The sequence below is a fragment of the Gopherus flavomarginatus genome, chromosome 1, assembly GCF_025201925.1.
Source record: "Gopherus flavomarginatus isolate rGopFla2 chromosome 1, rGopFla2.mat.asm, whole genome shotgun sequence".
Taxonomy (NCBI): domain Eukaryota; kingdom Metazoa; phylum Chordata; order Testudines; family Testudinidae; genus Gopherus; species Gopherus flavomarginatus.
Window position 1 is genome coordinate 49,547,104 of NC_066617.1, and position 20,032 is coordinate 49,567,135.

General features: G+C 41.3%; 1 protein-coding gene across 1 annotated transcript in view; it reads right to left on the reverse strand.

Moving 5' to 3' along the window:
* Positions 1-20,032, reverse strand: part of CFTR (CF transmembrane conductance regulator) — a 142,405-nt gene that overhangs the window by 32,590 nt on the left and 89,783 nt on the right. The window contains exon 21 of the mRNA XM_050936035.1: positions 17,978-18,078. Within this exon, the coding sequence (XP_050791992.1) occupies positions 17,978-18,078 (101 nt within the window). The remainder of the gene's footprint in view (positions 1-17,977; positions 18,079-20,032) is intronic.

The window sequence follows — 20,032 nt, forward strand, 5'->3', positions numbered from 1 at the left end:
ATCCTTATGGCCCCAGTGAGGATGTGGGTGATGAGATGCCTGATCTTCCAGTTAGCCAAAGTGCAGGTCACCTGGCAGCTATTGCAGCATCCATATCTCCATCGCAAATGGGTGTAACTATGCACATTCTTGAAGAAAAGTGTAAATCAGAGGAGAGTGTGGTGGAGGTGCAAGAAACAGCTGCTGCTGAGTTTAGTTCTTTAAGTGTAGATGATCCAGGACTGTCGACCTACTTGAGCAGTAGCCTGAGGGACTTCCTTGTACTGCATGGGCCACAGCAAGTGAAAAACTTCATGTTCTCCAAAGACAATGAAAATAGAAGTTTCCATCCAGCACGTTACTGGCGTGAAATCCCCAATGGTGACAAAGTGGAGAGGCCATGGCTTATGTACTCAAAATCCCAGAATGCTGCATACTGTTTTTGTTGCAAACTCTTCCAGGCTAATGTTCCAGCCACATTGGATTCTACAGGAACAAAGGACTGGAAAAATCTGGCTAGAAATCTAGCATGAGAAGGCAGCAAATCACCAGAGAGCATTCCATAGGTGGAAAGAGCTTGAGATGAGACTAAGATTAAAGGCCACCATAGATGATCAGCATCAAGAGAAGATTGCATCAAAGTCTCTTTACTGGCAAAATGTTCTGAAAAGGCTCATTGCCATTGTGAGAATGCATGCTACCCAAAACCTAGCACTGCATGGCACTTCAGATCAGCTGTATTGCCAACCAATGAAACTTTCTTAAAACTGTGGAGCTGATGGCTGAGTTTGATGCTGTACTCCAGAAGCATCTAAGAAGAGTCACCACCCAAGAAATGTACACATACCACTACCTTGGTTTGAGATCATAGAGTTACTGGCAACAAAAGTCAAACAAAAGATGTCGACAGATCTGAAGTCAGCAAGATATTACTCTGTTATTCTGGACTGCACACCTGACATCAGCCATACGGAACAAATGACTTTAATGGTGCGTTTTGTAATAACAACAGAACCTAATGAAAATGTCCCTGCAATGGTGACTGTCAGAGAGCATTTTCTAGAATTTATTGACATTGATGATACTACAGGAGCTGGTATGACAAATGTGATTCTTAAAAAGCTGGAAGATATGGGAATTGCAATAGCTGACATGAGAGGTTAGGGCTACGATAATGGTGCCGACATGAGAGGAAAGAACAGAGGAGTGCAGACACGAATCTGAGAGTTAAACTCTCAAGCTTTTTGGTCCCATGCAGGGCCGGCTCCAGGGTTTCTGCCGCCCCAAGCGGCGAAAAAAAAAAAAAAAGCTGATCGGCGGCTCTTCGGCAGCAGCTCAATTGCACCGCTCCATTCTTCGGCGGCAGTTCGGCGGCGGGTCCTTCACTCCCTCTCTTCCTCTTTGGCGGCACTTTGGCAGCTCAAAGAGGGAGAGAGGGACTGAGGGACCCACTGCTGAATTCCCACTGAAGACCAAGATGGGCTGCCCCAATATTGGACAGAGTGCCGCCCCTTTGTATTGCCTTTCCGCACCCCCCCAAGCACCTGCTTCCTTAGCTGGTGCCTGGAGCCAGCCCTGGTCCCATGCAGTTCTCATTCATTGAACTTGGTGGTCAGTAATGCAGCATCAGCTTCCAGTAAGGCTACCGAATTTTTTAATGTAATTCAAAGCATCTATATATTTTTCTCTGCATCAACTCATCGATGGCAAATTTTGAAGCAACATCTGGGAACATCCTCTCTGACACTGAAACCACTGAGTGCCACATGATGGGAAAGTTGAGTGGAGGCGATAAAGCCTATCAAACACCAAATTGGGAAGATAGATGATGTCATAGTTGCTATTATGGAGGATAATGCTATGACAGGAACTGTTTGTGGGAGAACAGTAGCAGAGGGAAATGGAATCACCAGAAACATACATAACTTCAAATTTCTGTGTGGCTTAGTGTTGTGGCATGACATACTGTTTGAAATAAATGTTGTAAGTATGAGATTCCAAGGTGTTGACCTTGATATATCTGGAGCAATGGAACAACTGGACAAAGCAAAGTCATACCTACAGTCTTACCAGTCAGATGAGGGATTTCAAAACATTCTGAAGAGTGCACAGAAGTTGGCAGAGGAACTTCACACTGAAGTTATTTTCCCACCCACTCAAGAATACAAGAGTCACCAAAGAAGAAGACATTTTGATTACGAGGCATGGGATAATCCCATAAGAGACCCCAAACAACAATTAAAAGTTGAATTCTTTAACTGGGTGCTAAATTGTGCAATACAGTCAGTTGAAGAACGTTTCATGCAGCTCAAGGAACACAGCAGTATATTTGGGATGTTGTATGATATTTCAAAACTCCTCACTATACCTGAAGAAAACCTACACCAGCAATGCAGGGCACTAGAGACAGTGTTGACACATGATTACATGCATGATATTGATGTGAGTGATTTAGGTGATGAACTGAAAGCCCTTTCAAGATACATTTCAGCAGGATCAACTCCAAAGGCTGTTTTGGAATATATGTACACAAATAAGATGACCACCCTCTTTCCAACTGTTTCTGTTGCTCTGTGCATACTTCTAACACTTCCTGTAACAGTTGTCAGTGGAGAATGCAGCTTCTGCAAGCTGAAGTTAATAAAAACACATCTACACTCCACAATGATACAAGAGAGGATGGTTGGCCTTGCAACCATCTCAATAGCGCATGAGCTGGCTCAGACTGTGGACCTTCAGCAGGAACCTGTTCAAATCTTTGCAACCAAGAAGGCACTGAAAGCACCACTTTGATTATTCAAACAGATAAAAATGTCAGTATTTACTATGCAGACAGGAAAAGTTACATTTGCTGTTCAGGCATTTGAAAGTTAAATGTTATTTAAAATTTTTGAACAAGGCATTTTAAGTTAGTTCTCCTTCACTGAGGTAGGTAGCAGAGCAGTACCATGAGAGGAGTAGAACAGGAAGAAGGCAGAATTGAGACCTTTCAAAGTTTTGGCCCAAACAAGGGGGCATGGGGGCATCATTTGAGCTCCCCACCTCAGATGCCAAAATGCCCCTGTTACCAACACAGTGTTTCAGCTGGTGACGTCAGGGGTCGAGTTCTCAGTGGACTTCCCTGTGCTCCTCTGTACAGGAACAGACTCTCCATATGCCAGGTCAAGCCACCACTGAGTCAGCAAGGCCTCCATCTGGACAGAGGGGCAGCCAGGCCGAATTTGAGTGGCACTGCAACGATGCAGCTGGAGTAATGCTCCAAACTGCTACAACAGTTTAAAAGTGGTTGCTCATGTCCTCCTCCTCCTCCTCCTCCCCACAGCTCTGTAGCCTATGGAACTTAGTGCAAGTACAAAACCCTTGGGAAGGGGGGTTCCTCCTCACCAATGGACACTGCTGTAGAGTTCCCAGCCAAAACATTATCATGAAACAAATTTTAAGGGTGATAAATGTATTAAGCCACCCGCTTAATTAAAAAGAGGCATTCTCAGATACCATTGTACAACAAGATATGCTATATATCAGCTGGATACTGTTGGTAAGGCATTCTGAACACACACAGAAATCATGCAAGTGCAAATTACTGTAACATATCACAGGCTGAATAGACTTCAGAGCCTGATTCTTGTTAATAAATGATTGCTGGAGCATTGGAATGGATATGAACTATTGTTTCCCCACATGCCATTTCTGGATGTTTCATTATGAATGACATTGGGATGTGTATGTTTGGTATATCGTGTTAATGTCCCATTAATTTTGGAGTAAGGCTAGTTACATTTTCTATGACATAGTCGTTACTGTAAACTGATTTTCCAACTCTCAAAGCAGCAACGGTGTTTGGAAAATGAAGTACTAGTATTACTTTAACAATTGCCAGGAATCTGCTATTTATTTTTAGAAGTGAATGAGACAAATTATTTCAAAGGAGAAGATCTCGTTTACAAGCTTAATAAAAATCACAGTTTGTAGGCTTGAATAGTATCTCCTCAAAAGAAGAACAGAGAAGTGTTAAGCGTAGGCATGACATTATTATTATTATTATTATTTATTATTATTTTTAACCATTGGTCAAAGACTTATCTCTCTCAATCATTATATATCTCACCAGAAATCAACAACATATACTATCCTTGTAAATGAAATTAACTTTCATTACTGACTGAAATCTGTGTGAATGTAATATAATGTATGTAAATAGTGTTGGGAGAGGGCCAACTGATGAACTGAAAATAATGGAAAGCCTTGGTAACTTAGGCCCAGATCCACAAAGCTACTTAGGCTCCTAACTCCCAATTTTAGGCACCACTGTGATCCACAAAACCTCTGCTTGGCTGCTGCCTAACCTGGTAGATGCCTAAACTCAGCACTGACATTTTCAGGGTAAAAGTTCCCTAATCACCTATGTTTCTGCCTCTGGGCATGCACACTGCTGTTTCCCTCTGGGCATCCAGGAGCTTATCTCCTGTCTAAGTCCCAGACCAAGCCACGAACCAGGGGAAGATAGGTGGAGGAATGCCTGATCCAGTAGGTGAGCTTAGAGGCTGCTTAGCTCCACACAAAATGCCTGGGAGAGGAGCCCAGTAGTTAAGATACTCTCCCTGGGAGGCCACCACTTCAAGTCCCTGCTCTGACTGATAAGTAGGAAACTGAGCAGGGATCTCCTGCTTCTCAGGTGAGTATTCTAGTCACTGTTTTTCTGCCCCAATTGATAGTTATTCAATTACCATTAAAAACTTCAATAGGAGACATTGAAGGAGACTCACATCAGAATATCCCAGAGTCCAGCAGTTAGGGTACTCATGTGAGAAAGAGTACTCCTAGGAAGGGGTACCTGTCTGTGGATAACTAACAGAGATAGGTGCCTCTGGATTTAGGCACTTAACTCTGAGAGAGAGGTGGGGCTTACCACACATCCCTCTTGTCAGCATCTCCCACAGGCAAGCTGAGGCAGCTCCTTGCCTAGCATGCTGGCTTTTGTGGGTGGCATTTTTAGGTGCCTTTCTCTCACTATGTATTGTATAGGGAGCCTAGACATCTAACTCAGGCTTTGTGGCTCACATTACTGTTCCTCTGATTTTCTGGGTGCCTAGAAATTAGGCATTTCAATGCTAAGTATTACAATGCCTAAGTCCTTTGTGGATCTGGGCCTTACTGAAGATGGATTCCAGCATAACTGGATTGAGAGAGAGAGAGAGAGAGAGAGGTATTTATTTAAAAAATAAGAAACCACTAACTAGCACCTAAGGCCAATTTCTGCCGACGGGGTACTCATGGTGGTTCCTGCTGAAGTCAGTGGAAGCTACATGACTAAAGAGCAGAATTTGAGACTGAGAGGGAGTTTGGCACAAATGCCACGTAGCGGTCTAACTCACACTAAAAGCCAAGGTGAATTAGCCATCTCGGTTCCATTCATGCCTTTGAAAATCGATAACTTAGTCTCTTTGTTCCAAAAGTTTTGTTTGCACTAATATGCTTGTGAAGGGCATGGAGCTGCTCAGTAATTATTTAGGAAACTGCTCTGTAACATCTTATGAATACTGTATGTGACTGGATTATTGGGATAATTAGTCTATGGCTACATTGGGTTATTGGGATACTTACTGTATGAATATATTAGTTTAGTTTAATAATAGGTTTTTGGGGAATTCCCCAGGAGCTAAGGACTATCACAAACCTCACCATTTTCCTCTCCACGTGCAAGCCACATTTCTTTGACTTTGTTTTCTCTAGTATAAACTCATACCAACTGGTACATTTGAAGAAAAAAAAAACCTACCAAAACAAGACTCTCCACTCCACCCCCCACACTTCTCCCTCTGAGGAGTGGATGACAGAACGAACACGTGACCTGTGTAGTCATATTGCTTCGTGCTCTACTGGAAGGTGGTCAGATACTACAATGATGAGCATGGTATAAAAACCTATACAGAATAGAATAAAACAGAACAAGCAGGAAGATGGTACAACAGTTCCAGATAAAACACTCTATGGTAAACACTTCAAGGGTGTTAAGAGACAAGCCTGAGCTATTAACTGTGAAGAACCTACTTCCTTGGTGCCAGCCAAGTTACAAAGCCTTGCCAATGCTGGAAATGAACAGATCAAAGGGACAATAAAGAGTTGAAAAGACTCTGACTGGAGACCAGCTGGTTGTCAGGAAGCTGTTTGTGGGGAACACACTAGCACCCATGAACACCTCTTTGGGAGGTCTGAAGCAGTTAGGCTATCCTAAACTTCCAAGGGATGGCAAGCCTTCAGTAAGACAGATATGGTGGGCCTTTATTGTTTGTTACAAAGTCCTTTTTGTCTTATATTATGTTCTGCTCTTAAAGATTTAACTGTACTTCTTGGTTTGAGAAGGTTGTTTTCGGTCACTGAATTTATCACTGATCACACCTACCAAAGAGTATTACTACCGATGCCGAACCCAATCAGACCTGCTGGGTAAGCACAGTGGAAGCCCGAGGCCTGGTCTAAGAGTGGGAGAATTCTGGGATTCCACCCTAGAAGCAGTAAAGGCATGGTTAGGGGTCAAAGAACCAGAAATGGGGCTATGCAGTCTGTGGACCAGAAAAGGGCACAGAGTTGCAGCTACCTCTATGATCAAGATAGTGCTCCAAATTCATTTACTGAAAGAAAAAACTGAAGAGACCTACCAGGTAACATTCTGAAATTTACTTTGTGCTTAAAATAAATGCACCTGGGTTAGATTTTCTAGGTCCCATACACGCTGGGCAGTCTCCTTTTCTCTACATTTGTCAATCAAAGTTGTTTGTACAACTGAGAAAAGTGAATTAATTGAATTTGACGTTCAATGTACTGATCATTCATAGCTCTTCTCTCTGAAGCGAAACTACACTAATTTAGATTGATATCAAAAGATATAATTCCTTCTCATCTTCCAGCCTGAGAGAGACAGACAAAAGTTGCAAATCCGAGAGAAAGATGTCAATATGATGCCCATAAAAGGAGGTCCCTGGCACTTACTGTAAGTGTGATATGAGGGAATCAATCTATAGTAACTTGCCCATAAGAAATGAGTCCCCATAACTATCCAGGAGATAGTGGCTAAGCCATCCGACTGTTACATACTAACAAAAATCTGCTGGAAATGCTAAAGACATATAATTTCATCTGTCTGTCTGAGACTCTTACTGAAAGATTTATCATCTACACCATATGTGCAGATATTTTACACAATTTAATATTTTTGAAATATTCAGAATATGGCTTGGCTGGCTGTGTCACTTGCATTATGATTTAAACCTGTACATACTGGTGTTTAAACATCAGTAACATTTTACAAAAATAATCATCCTTCCTTTTCATCCAGAAGCTTTACCTCAATCATTATGAGTGATTGAATGTGTGTAACTACAGGCTCCTTGTCTGTAATCTCAGTCAGCAATTTAACTGCTGTTTTTGAATTCCCAAACTTTTGCTTCAGAAAAATACAGTACATTTAATTCTTAATGCTAAAAAAAAGTTCAGAGCATAATATTCTATTTTTAGTCTTGCCTGATTGATTTTTTTATTGAGATTTTAATAACATTTACACTTTAATTCTCTCTCTAATTTAGCTTATCTCTCTGATACTCTTCTTAATATCAGAATTAATAACACCTGTGTACTGTCAACTCCCAAAAAATGGAAAGACTAACTGATAATAGAATTAATCTCAAAATGCCCATATGCTTTCCTGCTAGGAAGAGGGACTATACCCAGCCCGAAGCAGAAATGCATGGTATTCAGTCATGATGTTGCAATGTATCATCCCCTGGAAAGCATGCTGTTTGAGGTCATATGGAGTGTGACCAGGAAACACAATGGAACATTGGTTCAACAGCTTAATGCTGTGCAGAAAAACCCATTGAACTTCTTGAGTCAGGGTGTGGGTAGCTAGGCATAATAACTTTTTTCTCAGGTTTCAAACCTTGTGCTGTCCTTAAATCTTGTTGGCACCCAAGGGATAATTGCTTAGGTTTCCAGTGTGTGTCTGGAGTCACTGGTAATGTTTTTAATTGCAGGGATGGAATGTTTCATACTAGTTAATGCTGAACTTGGATTTAAACATGTGCTCCTTCTCATACAGGTTTGTAAAGGTTGACAGATATTCCCAGATTTTGTTCCCTTTTATAGTGCTCCCACTTATTACTTGTGCACCCTGATGCATATGTGGCACAAAGGGTCCTGATGGCACTTGGACTGTGGTATGATGGGATGCATCTTAGTGCACGAGCTCTTAGAAGTCTGTTTCTGTCTGGGGTCCTCCTTGGGTACTTTGCCCTCACATCCATCCTGTGTTTCCCTCTGTCACGTAACATGGGGGAGCATGCAGCACATGTTCTTTCAACAAAACAAAGTATCATGTGGCTGTTAGTGCTCATGAAAGGTGTTGACATGTCAATCGTATTAAATCAAGTTGTCTGTTACTCCAGAGCAGCAGCAGGGCAAGCATCAACCCTGCTATGGGAGGGGAAGGGGAAACTTGCTCTAAGAATAACAGGTCTATTTCTTTCTTTGTGTCCCATGAATCTCTGGGCAGCTCTGAGTCTGCCAATTAGTGCAAAGCATGATGGTGAGCTTATGAGGTGTGAACTGGAACTCAGACACACCAAAATCCATTACATGGGAGCAGCTTTTGTATCCAGACAGGCTTGGTAAGGATTAACCTGGTGACCTACAGGATAAAGGGTCTAATAGCTCACAAGCAATGTGCTAGTAAATGCTAATGTAATACCTTCAAGAATGAGGCTCCTTTTCTAGAAAGATACGTTTATTACATTAAGTTCCAGCCTTTTGGTGTCTAAAAGGCAGGATCTTCTACTTTCTGAATCTCCCTCATACTCAAAATCTCCCTCATACTGCTCTGTCTCTTCAAACACACTCTACAACTAAATGCCCCACACAGTTCTTGCATCTCCCTTCTTTTCATCCTGGAGCATCATTACAGACATGGGGATCAGTTCAGTGTCATCATTCATTTCTGTCCATGGTTTGTTCCTCCATTAAGCCCAGCCTGGACATGTCCCTGCGTAAGTTGTCCTGCCATCTAGTCAGCAGTCAGCATCTAGGTCAGATGGACTGTGGTTGTGTTTGCATTATTTTCTTTAGCATTTGGCTTGTCTTCTGCAATGCCCAACCATTGTAATCTTCATTGTAAGCAGCTGAGCTGCTAAAATCTGGTAGAACAAGTGCTATCAAAGCATTAGGAAAAAATACACAAGTAAGTATGGGAGTAAGAGGAGGTACCAGCTGACTGGCTAAAGGCAACAGTTGTACCAATCCTGAAGAAAGGAGATCTTGCTGGTGTGACTATTACAGAGATATATGCTTATTGCAAGTACTGGGCAGGGGGTGGGGGGAAACATGACAAAAGCAATTATCCATAGATTAAGGCCAGTTTCAGAGGAAGTTGTAGGTGAAGCAGTGTGGTTGTAGGCCAGGCCAAAGCTGCATTGATCAGATATCTATGCTCTGACAGTTGATTAATGTGGTGGGAGGAGTAGCAAGAAGGAAATGAATGATGTTTGCTGTTTTCAGTGACTTCTTGAAAGTATTTGATTCGGTTTGGAATGAAGCATTATGAAAAGTAGCTAAATCATATGGAGTTCCAGGAAAGATAACTGCAATTATAAAAGCAATATGTGAAGACTCCTGCAATATAGTCAAAATTGGTGGAATATTAAGCAACTGGTTCAAATCAAAGTTTGATGTAAGATAAGAGGGCATAGAATCACTGCTTTTCATCATGTTCTTAAACTGGACATTAAGAACATTAGATGGGTTGGAGAGTGTGACACTGGATGATGTATAGGTAAACTCCTTTGCTTACGCAGATGACGTACAGCTGGCAGACACATTTGAATTAATGATAATGCTCTTCAGTACCTTGGACAAGTGGTGTAGTTGACTTGGACTTACAATAAATGCCAAGAATAAGAAGTGGTTGCACCTTGGAAAAAGTAGCATAAAGGATTGAAATGCAGCAGTGAATTCAGAATCTTATGTGCATCAAGGAAGCTTAATCAGTGCCAACGGTTCCAGCAAGGATGAGGTTAAAAGGAGATGTGCCTTAGCCACAAGTGCTGCACAGAAATTAATGAAATTATGGACTGATAAAAACAACGTCTGGCACCAAAGTGAAAATTTATCAAACTAGGATACTAATAGTATTACTCTCTATGGTCTGGAAGCAGCTGCATTCAATGAAACAGACATCAGAAGGCTGGAGGCAGCAGAGTTGAGTGTTCTTTGAAAGACAACAGGTGTAAAGTGAATTTTAAGACAAATGAAGTTAGGAGAGTAGGATGTGATGTCAAGGTATGGGATTGGAAACAATCAAAAATCATTCCCATTAACAGAAATACAAAAAATATAATAGAACATCCAAATTGAAATACACAATTTTGCAACAGAAAAAAACATTAAAAGGATCCTCACTAACTTAAGAAGGGTTTACATATATATTACCCACATGGATTTTCATGAGAACTCACACCCACACCTCTCACATACACAGCACAGTCCTCTTCCATTTCAGTTATAGGAGTAACTGGTGGTGGAAGGCACCTGCTATCTTCTATGTGAATCAGCCCAGAAAGGGAGGTAGGAGATATTTTCCAGTGTGTCTCACAATGATTTGTTTCAGGATTCCTGGTTCAGAGAACATAGTGTGATCTTCTTGAAAAGCAAAATGAATGAAACCTGGCTCTGTTTTTCATAGTGCTGGGTGGAATTTTTCAGCCAAAACTCTTTTTGGCAAAATATGCAAATTTGGCAACACCAAAACATTCTGCAAATTTGTGTTGATTTCACTAGACTGTTCATTGGGGGAGGGCAAGAATCAGAAGAAACCAAAATATTTAGTTCTGACATTTTGAGTTATTCTGGGTTGGCTAACGGCATATTGGGCTGCATTAGTAGGAACATTGCCTGATCAAGGGAAGTGATTATTCCCCTCTATTCGGCACTCGTGAGGCCACATCTGGAGTATTGCGTCCATTTTTGGGCCCCCTGCCTCTACAGAAAGGATGTGGACAAATTGGAGTGAGTCCAGTGGAGGGCAACAAAAATGGTTGGGGGCTGGGACACATGACTTATGAGGACAGGCTGAGGGAACTGGGCTTATTTAGTCTGCAGAAGAGAAGAGTGGGGGTGGGGGGGATTTGATAGCATCTACTATCCAGTACCTGAAGTGGACTTCCAAAGAGGATGGAGCTAGGCTGTTCTCAGTGGTGGCAGATGACAGAACAAGGAGCAATGGTCTCAAGTTGCAAACGGGGAGGTCTTGGATATTAGGAAAAACTATTTCAGTATGAGGGTGTGAAGCACTGGAATGGGTTCCCTAAGGAGGTGGTGGAATCTCCATCCTTAGAGGTTTTTAAGGCCCGGCTAGACAAAGCTCTAGTTGGAGTTGGTCCTGCTTTGAGCAGGGAATTGGACTAGTTGACCTCCTGATGTCTCTTCCAACCCTAATCTTCTATGATTCTATGAAACAATTTTCAGTTTTAAAATTTCCTTGAATTTAATTTCAAACAAATTCAAAATGTTTACAAATGGTCCAAATTAAAATGAAATGTTTTAATTTTGTTGAAATGAAACACTTCATTAGACCCTAAATCATTTTTTTGATTCACCAAAAATTTCAAATAACTTTATTTATGGTCCAACCTGAAATGGATTTTTTCTTCATTTTTCAAAATTTTCCAGTAAACCACTAAATCCATTATACAGATATCTCCAGTCTTGGGTATTATGTCTAGTTTTTCCTTGTGCAACTTCAGTGTTACCTAATCTGTGAAATAGGTGGGTTATAGTTGCCTTCCCCTGCTAAGGCATATGAGGGCTTGGACAATAAGGGTTGTGATATGCACAGAAATATTAACAGCAATCAATGGAAAAGGTGGTCATGGTCTCCTGCCTTACACTTTAGCGCACATTGCCCTACTTCAGGAGGGTGGGGTGGTGGGAGGAGGGGAGAGGTGGAGTAGTTCTTTCCCTTTCCCTGAGAAGTGGGAAGATGCAGTGCAGCCTGCCAAAAGCAATTGATGTGATACACGTGACACTTAGCAGGCTTGAGTCTAGAGCAGTGGTGGGCAACCTGCGGCCTGCAGCTTGTCAGGGTAATCTGCTGGCAGGCTGCCAAACAGTTTGTTTACATTTGCATAGCTGCCTGCAGCTCCCAGTGACCATGGTTTGCCATTCCCAGCCAATGGGAGCTGCGGGAAGCAGCAGCCAGCACACTTATAGTGAGGTATTGAGCTGCTTGAGTCTATTTAGCTTAACCAAGAGAAGGTTAATGGCTGACTTGATTTCAGTCTGTAAATATCTACATGAGGAACAAATATTTGATAATGGGCTCTTCATTCTAGCACTGAGAGGTATAACATGATTCAATGACTAGAAGTTGAAGATAGAGAAATTCAGACTGAAAATAAGGCATACATTTCTTATAGTGAGGGTGATTAACCACAGGAACAATTTACCAAGTCATGTGGTGGATTTGCCATCAATGACAATTTTACAATCAAAATTGGATATTTTTAAAGGATATTCTCTAGTTTAAAAGGAATTATTTTGGGGAAGTTCTATGGCCTGTGTTATCTGGGAAGTCAGACTAGATGATCACAGTGATCCCTTCTGGCCTTGGAATCTGTGAGGAAGACGATTCATAATCTCTTACTTTAATCATTCATTGATGTACAGGGTGGAGCAATGTGACACTTTGCAAGTGTGTTATTAGTATCTCCCTTGAGGGTGTTTTAATATTTCCTTAGGAAGTGATCTTGGCATGCAACAGTGAATGCATGACAATTTACTGTTTCTTAATAAAAGGAACTGCCACTTTCCAGTCCAAGCACTGCTACAACAAGGAGGTTCTAAATGAAGGAGGAGGTTGTAAAGCATTAAAACATTCCTCTGGGACTAGCTCAGACCTTATCTGCAAAGGCAGCACTCAGTGGAAAACAGATTTTGTTTCCTTGTGGAGAAAAAAAACAAAAATCAGCTCAGTTAAAAATATTACAGGAGTGGCTAGTAGGATAAGAAAAAGAGCCAAAAAGATATTGACAGAAATGTCCAAAATCAGGAGAGAAAACTAATTAACTCATATTAATAAATGAAACAATAGATGACTATTAGGTTGATCAAATGTTATAAAAAGTGGCAAAGCAGATAAAGCCTTGAGACAGTTTGAATGTAAGAGGACTCTTGGCCCCTTACTAACATTCAGCGGGGATGTTTTGGTTGGCTAGCTCCCAGCACTAAAAGAATGGAGAGATGCTCCAGGTCAGCCTCAGCCTCTGCGCCTGATTGACAGGGCGGGTAGGCTAATCAAGAAGTCAGGAGACCAGGGAGGTCCCATCCTCCCTGTGAGCTGGAATTGTCTGGATCAGACAGAGTGGGGCCGAGCTAAGGAGAAAGCAGTGGTCCAAGCTGAGCTGGGGAGCAGAGCTGTGCCAGATCCAGAGGGGCCAGAGACAGCCCAGGAAGCAGGTCAGAGTTGGGAGCGGAATCACAGAGCCAGAGACACAGCCCAGGGAGAGCAGATCCTGTGCTGGGAGCAGAGCTGCAGCCACAGAGCCAGACACAGCCCAGGGAGAGCAGATCCTGTGCTGGGAGCAGAGCTGCAGCCACAGGGCCAGGTGTGGTGAGCAATTGGGGCTAGCCAAGGGGGAAGGTTGGTCAAAGGGCCCAGTGCAGAAAGACACCCCCAGCCAAGGGTCCTTGCAGGCCAGACTGGGAGGGGGGTCTTAACCTGACGGGGGGCTGACACTGGGAAGAAGGGTCCCATCACCCAAAGCCCAGAGGTGTGTGGCCACCACTATTGCAAGTGTCCAGCTTGCAGCATCCCTGCAGCACTGCCAGGGCCTGAGAAGGAGACCTGGGACCTACAAGGAACAGACTGTGAAGTTCCCTGAGGTCCAGAGACAGTTTTAATGTTCCTTGCCACAGAGCAGGGTGATGTGTTTTCCTTTAACCTTTCCCATTTTTCCTTATTCTTTTTTTAAGTTAATTAATTAAACTAATTTAAACTAAAATATAAATTAATTGTATTAGTTTTAAAATGTATGAAATGATCAGGGAGGTGCCCAGTGCAGAGAGAGTATTCCAGAGTGGGGACACTCTAGCCCCTGTCCCAGGTGACCACAGCAGGGTTGGGAGTTGAACCCCCCAGGAATCCTGGGCCCAGCCTTGTCGGGGTTACAAGGACTCTGCCAGACAGGGGAGTAGAAGGGGAGTCCTTGAGGACAGGGAGGCCTCTGGGTAAAGGAAATGGGAGTGAGGACTCAGATCCTTTTGCTAGCCCACTTTACCAGGGTAATGCAGAAGCCAGGAAAGTTCCCCACAATAGCGGGACCATTTCCCCGCTTACATAAGGAGAATGGCAAAGACCATTAAGGGCATTAGCAGCTGAAGCCAAGCAACGTCACCTGGAATTTACAATCTTTTGTTGGAATGGCTGGCGAAACACCCCCATGAGAAATATTAAAAATCTGCTATGAAACCCTCAAGTTGGCCCAGCTTAGATATTAGTGTTGCCAAAGGACTAAAGGAGACTGCGGAAAAGCAGATGACAACACCAGTTAAAATTCTAGGGATACCATACCATAGACTCCAGTGGATATATATAAGCTAGGGTATTAATGGATATTAATCATGTCCTTACTAGAGCTTTACTGACTGATTATACCCTTTTGTTCTAATTATTCAGAATATGAATTGCCTAAAGAGGAAAGACCTATAATGCGGTCAGCTGTACCTAATCTGTGGACAGTCTAATATTTAATAAGCTGTTAAGCAGCAAAGAACAAACAGGTAAATTCCGTGGGCATTCCCAAGAAAGTTCTGATGAGGGGCAAAAGTGTCTTGAGTCTGAAAGAACACCATAAGTCAAGGGAAATCAAGTAGCAATGTATCAAGGAAAGAGAATGAAGAAATCCAACATGATCTCATATGAAAGTTATGCAATGTGTCCAGCCCTACATAAGGGCTACATTTTTATCTAAAGCAAACTCTTCCTTTCTGGAAGAGAAGGTATAGAGATTTGAACAGTAGTTGCTGCAAAAATAATGGATCAGAGAGTTACATGGGAGAAAAAGGGGAAGAACTGTGCACGGAGAAAATATATTAAGAATGGAAGGGAAATACTATGGGAAAGATTCAGTTTAACAAGAGATATTCTGCTCTTGAGGAAGAGAAGGGACCAGAGTGGACTGATAATTGGCCAAAAGAGAATAACAGACCTGATCAAGCAGCAAGCATTGAAAAGAGCCACCAGAAAGAAAAAGAAAATAAATCTTTATCAATTGTTAGGACCCTGGGCTGAGACATCTGTACTCTAGATAAGAGAGAGAGGTTGGTATGCTGCTTCTGTTGGTGTGCTAAGACTAATACAATCATAATAAGGGTGCTAAATAATCTGAATAATAGTGAGGAAATCCCATCGTTTCTTATGTAGAAACTAGCAACATCACTAGGAGAGTTAATGCTATGAATTACTTCAGGAATCTTGTTAAGAAAACTGAAGATGGGGTTGATATATCACAGATTCTTCACTTATGCTTGTCAATTTAAAAAAAAAGACTGATACTACAGACCAACCTAGGATGCACCAATATGATAGAAAGGAGGGTTTGGGATTCACAGAGCAAACCTCCTCGCCTTGTTACCGTTCTCTCTTAGCCTCCAGTGCAGCCTAGGTTTTACCTTTGTAGCGCTCAAAATCTCAATGAAATTGTTTCAACTTAGAGCTGCTTAAAATTTTCAACAAAATATGTTACATAAGAACAGCCATACTGGGTCAGATCAGTGGTCTATCTAGCACAATATCCTGTCTTCAGTGGCCAGTAACAGATCATTCAAAAGAAGTGAACAGAACAGGTAATTTTGAGTGATTCATCCCTTGTTTGTCCAGTCCCAGCTTCTGGCAGTTGGAGGTGTATGGACATCAGGTTGTGTTGCTGACTATCTTGACTATAGCCATTGATGGACCTGCCCTCCATGAACTTATCTAATTTTTTTAACTCAATTATACTTTTGGCCTTCACAACATCCCCTGGCAACGAATTCCACAGGTTACTGAAAATTCAAATACTCTTTGCAGGCCAGGACAGGTATTAGTGCTCCCTTTGGGAAATATTAGCTCCATCTTCTGTTTGTAACAATAACACTGAAAGGTGTAGTGTGTGAAGAGGACTTTTCTACAGATTTTTTTTTCTGCATAGAAGAGCCTCACTGTGTCTCTTGGAGTTAAAAAGAAGTTTACAGATAGGACAGGGGATGGATACAATAGAAATATTTTTGAGAGGTTGCTGCTATCACATTCATGCCAACATAAAACAAGGGGATGTTTTGGTGAACACCAGCCCAGCCCAAAGAGTTGCCTTTTTATGTATCTTACTGTTATGGTAAACAAGCTGTTGCCATAGTGGTTGTATCAATATTTTTAAGAGTTGTGAAGGTAGCGGTATTCTTACTTTAACTGGTTTCACAAGGTTCTTGTGCAATAAGAATACATACCTTTCAAGAAGACGTGCTGGTCTGATGTAGTAGAAGAGCAGAATAATCATAAAGACATTGGTGGATGGGGAGAAATATTCATCTCTTTGGGTACATCATGTTTCTAGATGACCACAAGTCATCAATGTTGCAGAGGGACCATATGTTGTAAATGGTTAATTTGTAGCTTTTTGGCTCTTAAGGGCTAGCTTCAGAATGTTAAAAATAACAAACTGGCAAATCTTTATCCCCAACACCAACCATTCCCATCCGTTTAAAAAACAACTGAATGCAAATGAACCAAGATTTGGTGACCTAGAAATCTAGTCAGGACCTACGCAGGCTTTATTTAATAAGATACTATTGGTGTAATTGTTGTTTAGGTGCCTCAGGATGTTGTTGTTAAAGTAGGATGTTTTAAAATAAATCATGTAGTGCACATCGTTCAAGGTAGATGAAATTAACACAGTTTTAAATTAATCAGTGAAGGAGTCTGATAACTTCCCTACATCCTTTTCACTCTTCTAAGTTTCTGATCAGAAGAGAAAAGGCTGGAAATTGCATGAGCAAATGTACTCTTTAGGAGTTTTCAGCCTACTTTGTCGTCTTCAAAAATTTATTCCCAGTATGAACTGTCCATTTCACCTTGAATGGTCTCTTACAACTTGTATTAACTCCTTCATGCTAAACAATCTGTTTCACCTTGTATTGAGCTGTTCCCAGACCTGAAGAAGAGCTCTGTGTAAGCTCGAAAGCTTCTCTCTCTCACCAACAGAAGTTGGTCCAGTAAAAAGTATTACCTCTCCCACCTTGTCTCTCAAAAAGTTTAGGTAGTTGTGAGTCAACAGTGTGTCAAACACTCTACTCCCCATAAAAAACCCCACAAGTGACACGAAATAAATAAATTAAAAATAACAATTACTCTGAAACAAATCAACCTTTAAAGGAGGTAAATTAATGGAAGTCAAAAACAAAACATCTTCTGCAAGCAGAGTTTATGTAGCAAAAAGGAAGAAGTGCCAAACGCTCCAGGAAGTTCACTAGGGCCTTCACAATTGCTATTAATTTTATTTGGAAGTTGCTTGGATGCCCCACGGCTGGGTGGCAGTATAAATTCCTAAAATAGACTGAGTACTAAGCATTGGATAAGCCCCTGGTCTTTGCCAACCAAACCCAATCCTTTTTGACATTCTCCCCTCACTACTTCAAATCTATCTGACTTTGTTTTTTAAAGTCCCACATGAAATTATTTGTTGTTCCCGTATATAATTCCAGTGGACTTTTGATCTCAGAATCACCACACAAATTAGTCTCTGTAATGTAAAAGTGTGACTGTTACTGGCAGAGCTATGTGTGGAGGTTTTTGGTGTATCTGCCTTGCAGCCACATAATTCAAAAGCAAAGCAGTAAACAATAAGACAAGAGAATTCTTCAGACAAGTAGTAATAATAATAAACAATAATAATTAAAAAAAGCTGCTTTCTATACTTACCAGACTGTCCACATCTATGCTTGAGTTGACTGCCCATTGTAAAGTGCCCATGATATTCATGGCTAAAGTTAGAACAATGCCAGCTTTGCCTTGCCCTTCTCCTGCAGGTGGGGGAAAAAACTGTCTATCAATATGATTACTCATAGACTCATAGACTCTAGGACTGGAAGAGACCTTGAGAGGTCATCGAGTCCAGTCCCCTGCCCTCATGGCAGGACCAAATACTGTCTAGACCATCCCTAATAGACATTTATCTAACCTACTCTTAAATATCTCCAGAGATGGAGATTCCACAACTTCCCTAGGCAATCTATTCCAGTGTTTAACTACCCTGACAGTTAGGAACTTTTTCCTAATGTCCAACCTAAATCTCCCTTGCTGCAGTTTAAGCCCATTGCTTCTTGTTCTATCATTGGAGTCTAAGGTGAACAAGTTTTCTCCCTCCTCCTGATGACACCCTTTTAGATACCTGAAGACTGCTATCATGTCCCCTCTCAGTCTTCTCTTTTCCAAACTAAACAAACCCAATTCCTTCAGCCTTCCTTCATAGGTCATGTTCTCAAGACCTTTAATCATTCTTGTTGCTCTTCTCTGGACCCTCTCCAATTTCTCCACATCTTTCTTGAAATGCGGTGCCCAGAACTGGACACAATACTCCAGTTGAGGCCTAACCAGCGCAGAGTAAAGCGGAAGAATGACTTCTCGTGTCTTGTTTATTACATGCAAATAAAAAGCCAATGGCTAGAAGAGAAAATGGATATGTATATCTTAAAATGTGAATGTCCAGTAAAAGTGTTTGTTTGTTTGTTTGTTTTACTGCTGCTGTTCAAAGAGGAAGCATGTTTTAGCAATTAAAGCAAAGGACTGGGAGTTGGGATTCTGGGTTCTACTCCTGACATGGATACTAGGCTTGCTGTTCGTCAGAAGCTGAGAATGGGTGACAGGGGATGGATCACTTGATGATTACCTGTTCTGTTCATTCCCTCTGGGGCACCTGGCACTGGATACTGTCGGTAGACAGGATAATGGGCTAGATGGACCTTTGGTCTGACCCAGTAGGACCGTTCTTAATTCTTATGGATCTGTTCTTGTTTTAATGGACGTTAATGTGGAATTTTAGCACTGAATTAAATTGGGAACAGGTTCAGGCCCTATGTGACCTTAGTTACTTGCCCTCAAGTTTTTCATTCTAGACTCTAGAATAGACTCATCAATAAAATGCCTCATCTGTCAAATCTAGATGTCAAAGAATTAATTATGGAGAGGTTTGTGACTAGAGTTCCATTTTAATGCTACCACCACCAAGATAATTCAATCTGCTTAGTCCACAAGTTGAAGACTGGGTTTTCATCTGTTGGCCAAATTGAGAAAGAATTTTTCTTACTATTTACTGAAAGTTGGTGGCATGACTTTTTGTGGGTTGGTTTGCCTTTAATATCAATAGGGTTTAGCTGCCTCTCAGCAAATTCACAGAGACTGTCATGAGTACTATAATCCCTCCATAGTTCTATTTTGAATCTGACGTGCCATTGTATAAAGGGCTTAAGATGTCAAATTGGATAGAAGTTTTGGTTATACTATAGCTACCTTCCTCTGGTTTGTTCACTGTTTCAAAAAACAACCTCCTGTACATTTTTTATAGACTCCTTCTCTTTATCGAAGTAATTATAAATCTGAAGAATAAAAAGGAAATCTGACCACTTTCAGAAAACAAATTCAGAGTAGTTTCAGGTACTGCACCTGCCATTCTGTCTGCCTGCCCATACCTATATCTGTACACACAATCAAACTTTATTATTTATTAAAATTGTGTTTGTTTTCCTGAGTAATATAGACTTGACTATATACAAAGTGCTTACACAAAATAAACAAACAAGGGGAAGAGTGAAGATTGCTTCCCCATGATTTTTCCTTGTAACTTTTCAGTTAGTCCCTTGAAATATTAGTTTTAAGTAAAGTGGTAAACATTTTCAGACGATTCTTTTTTAAGTTGATAATGTCACTTCAAAGTTGTAAAAGGAGGTAGAACATTATGATACAAATTTGTGTAACTTC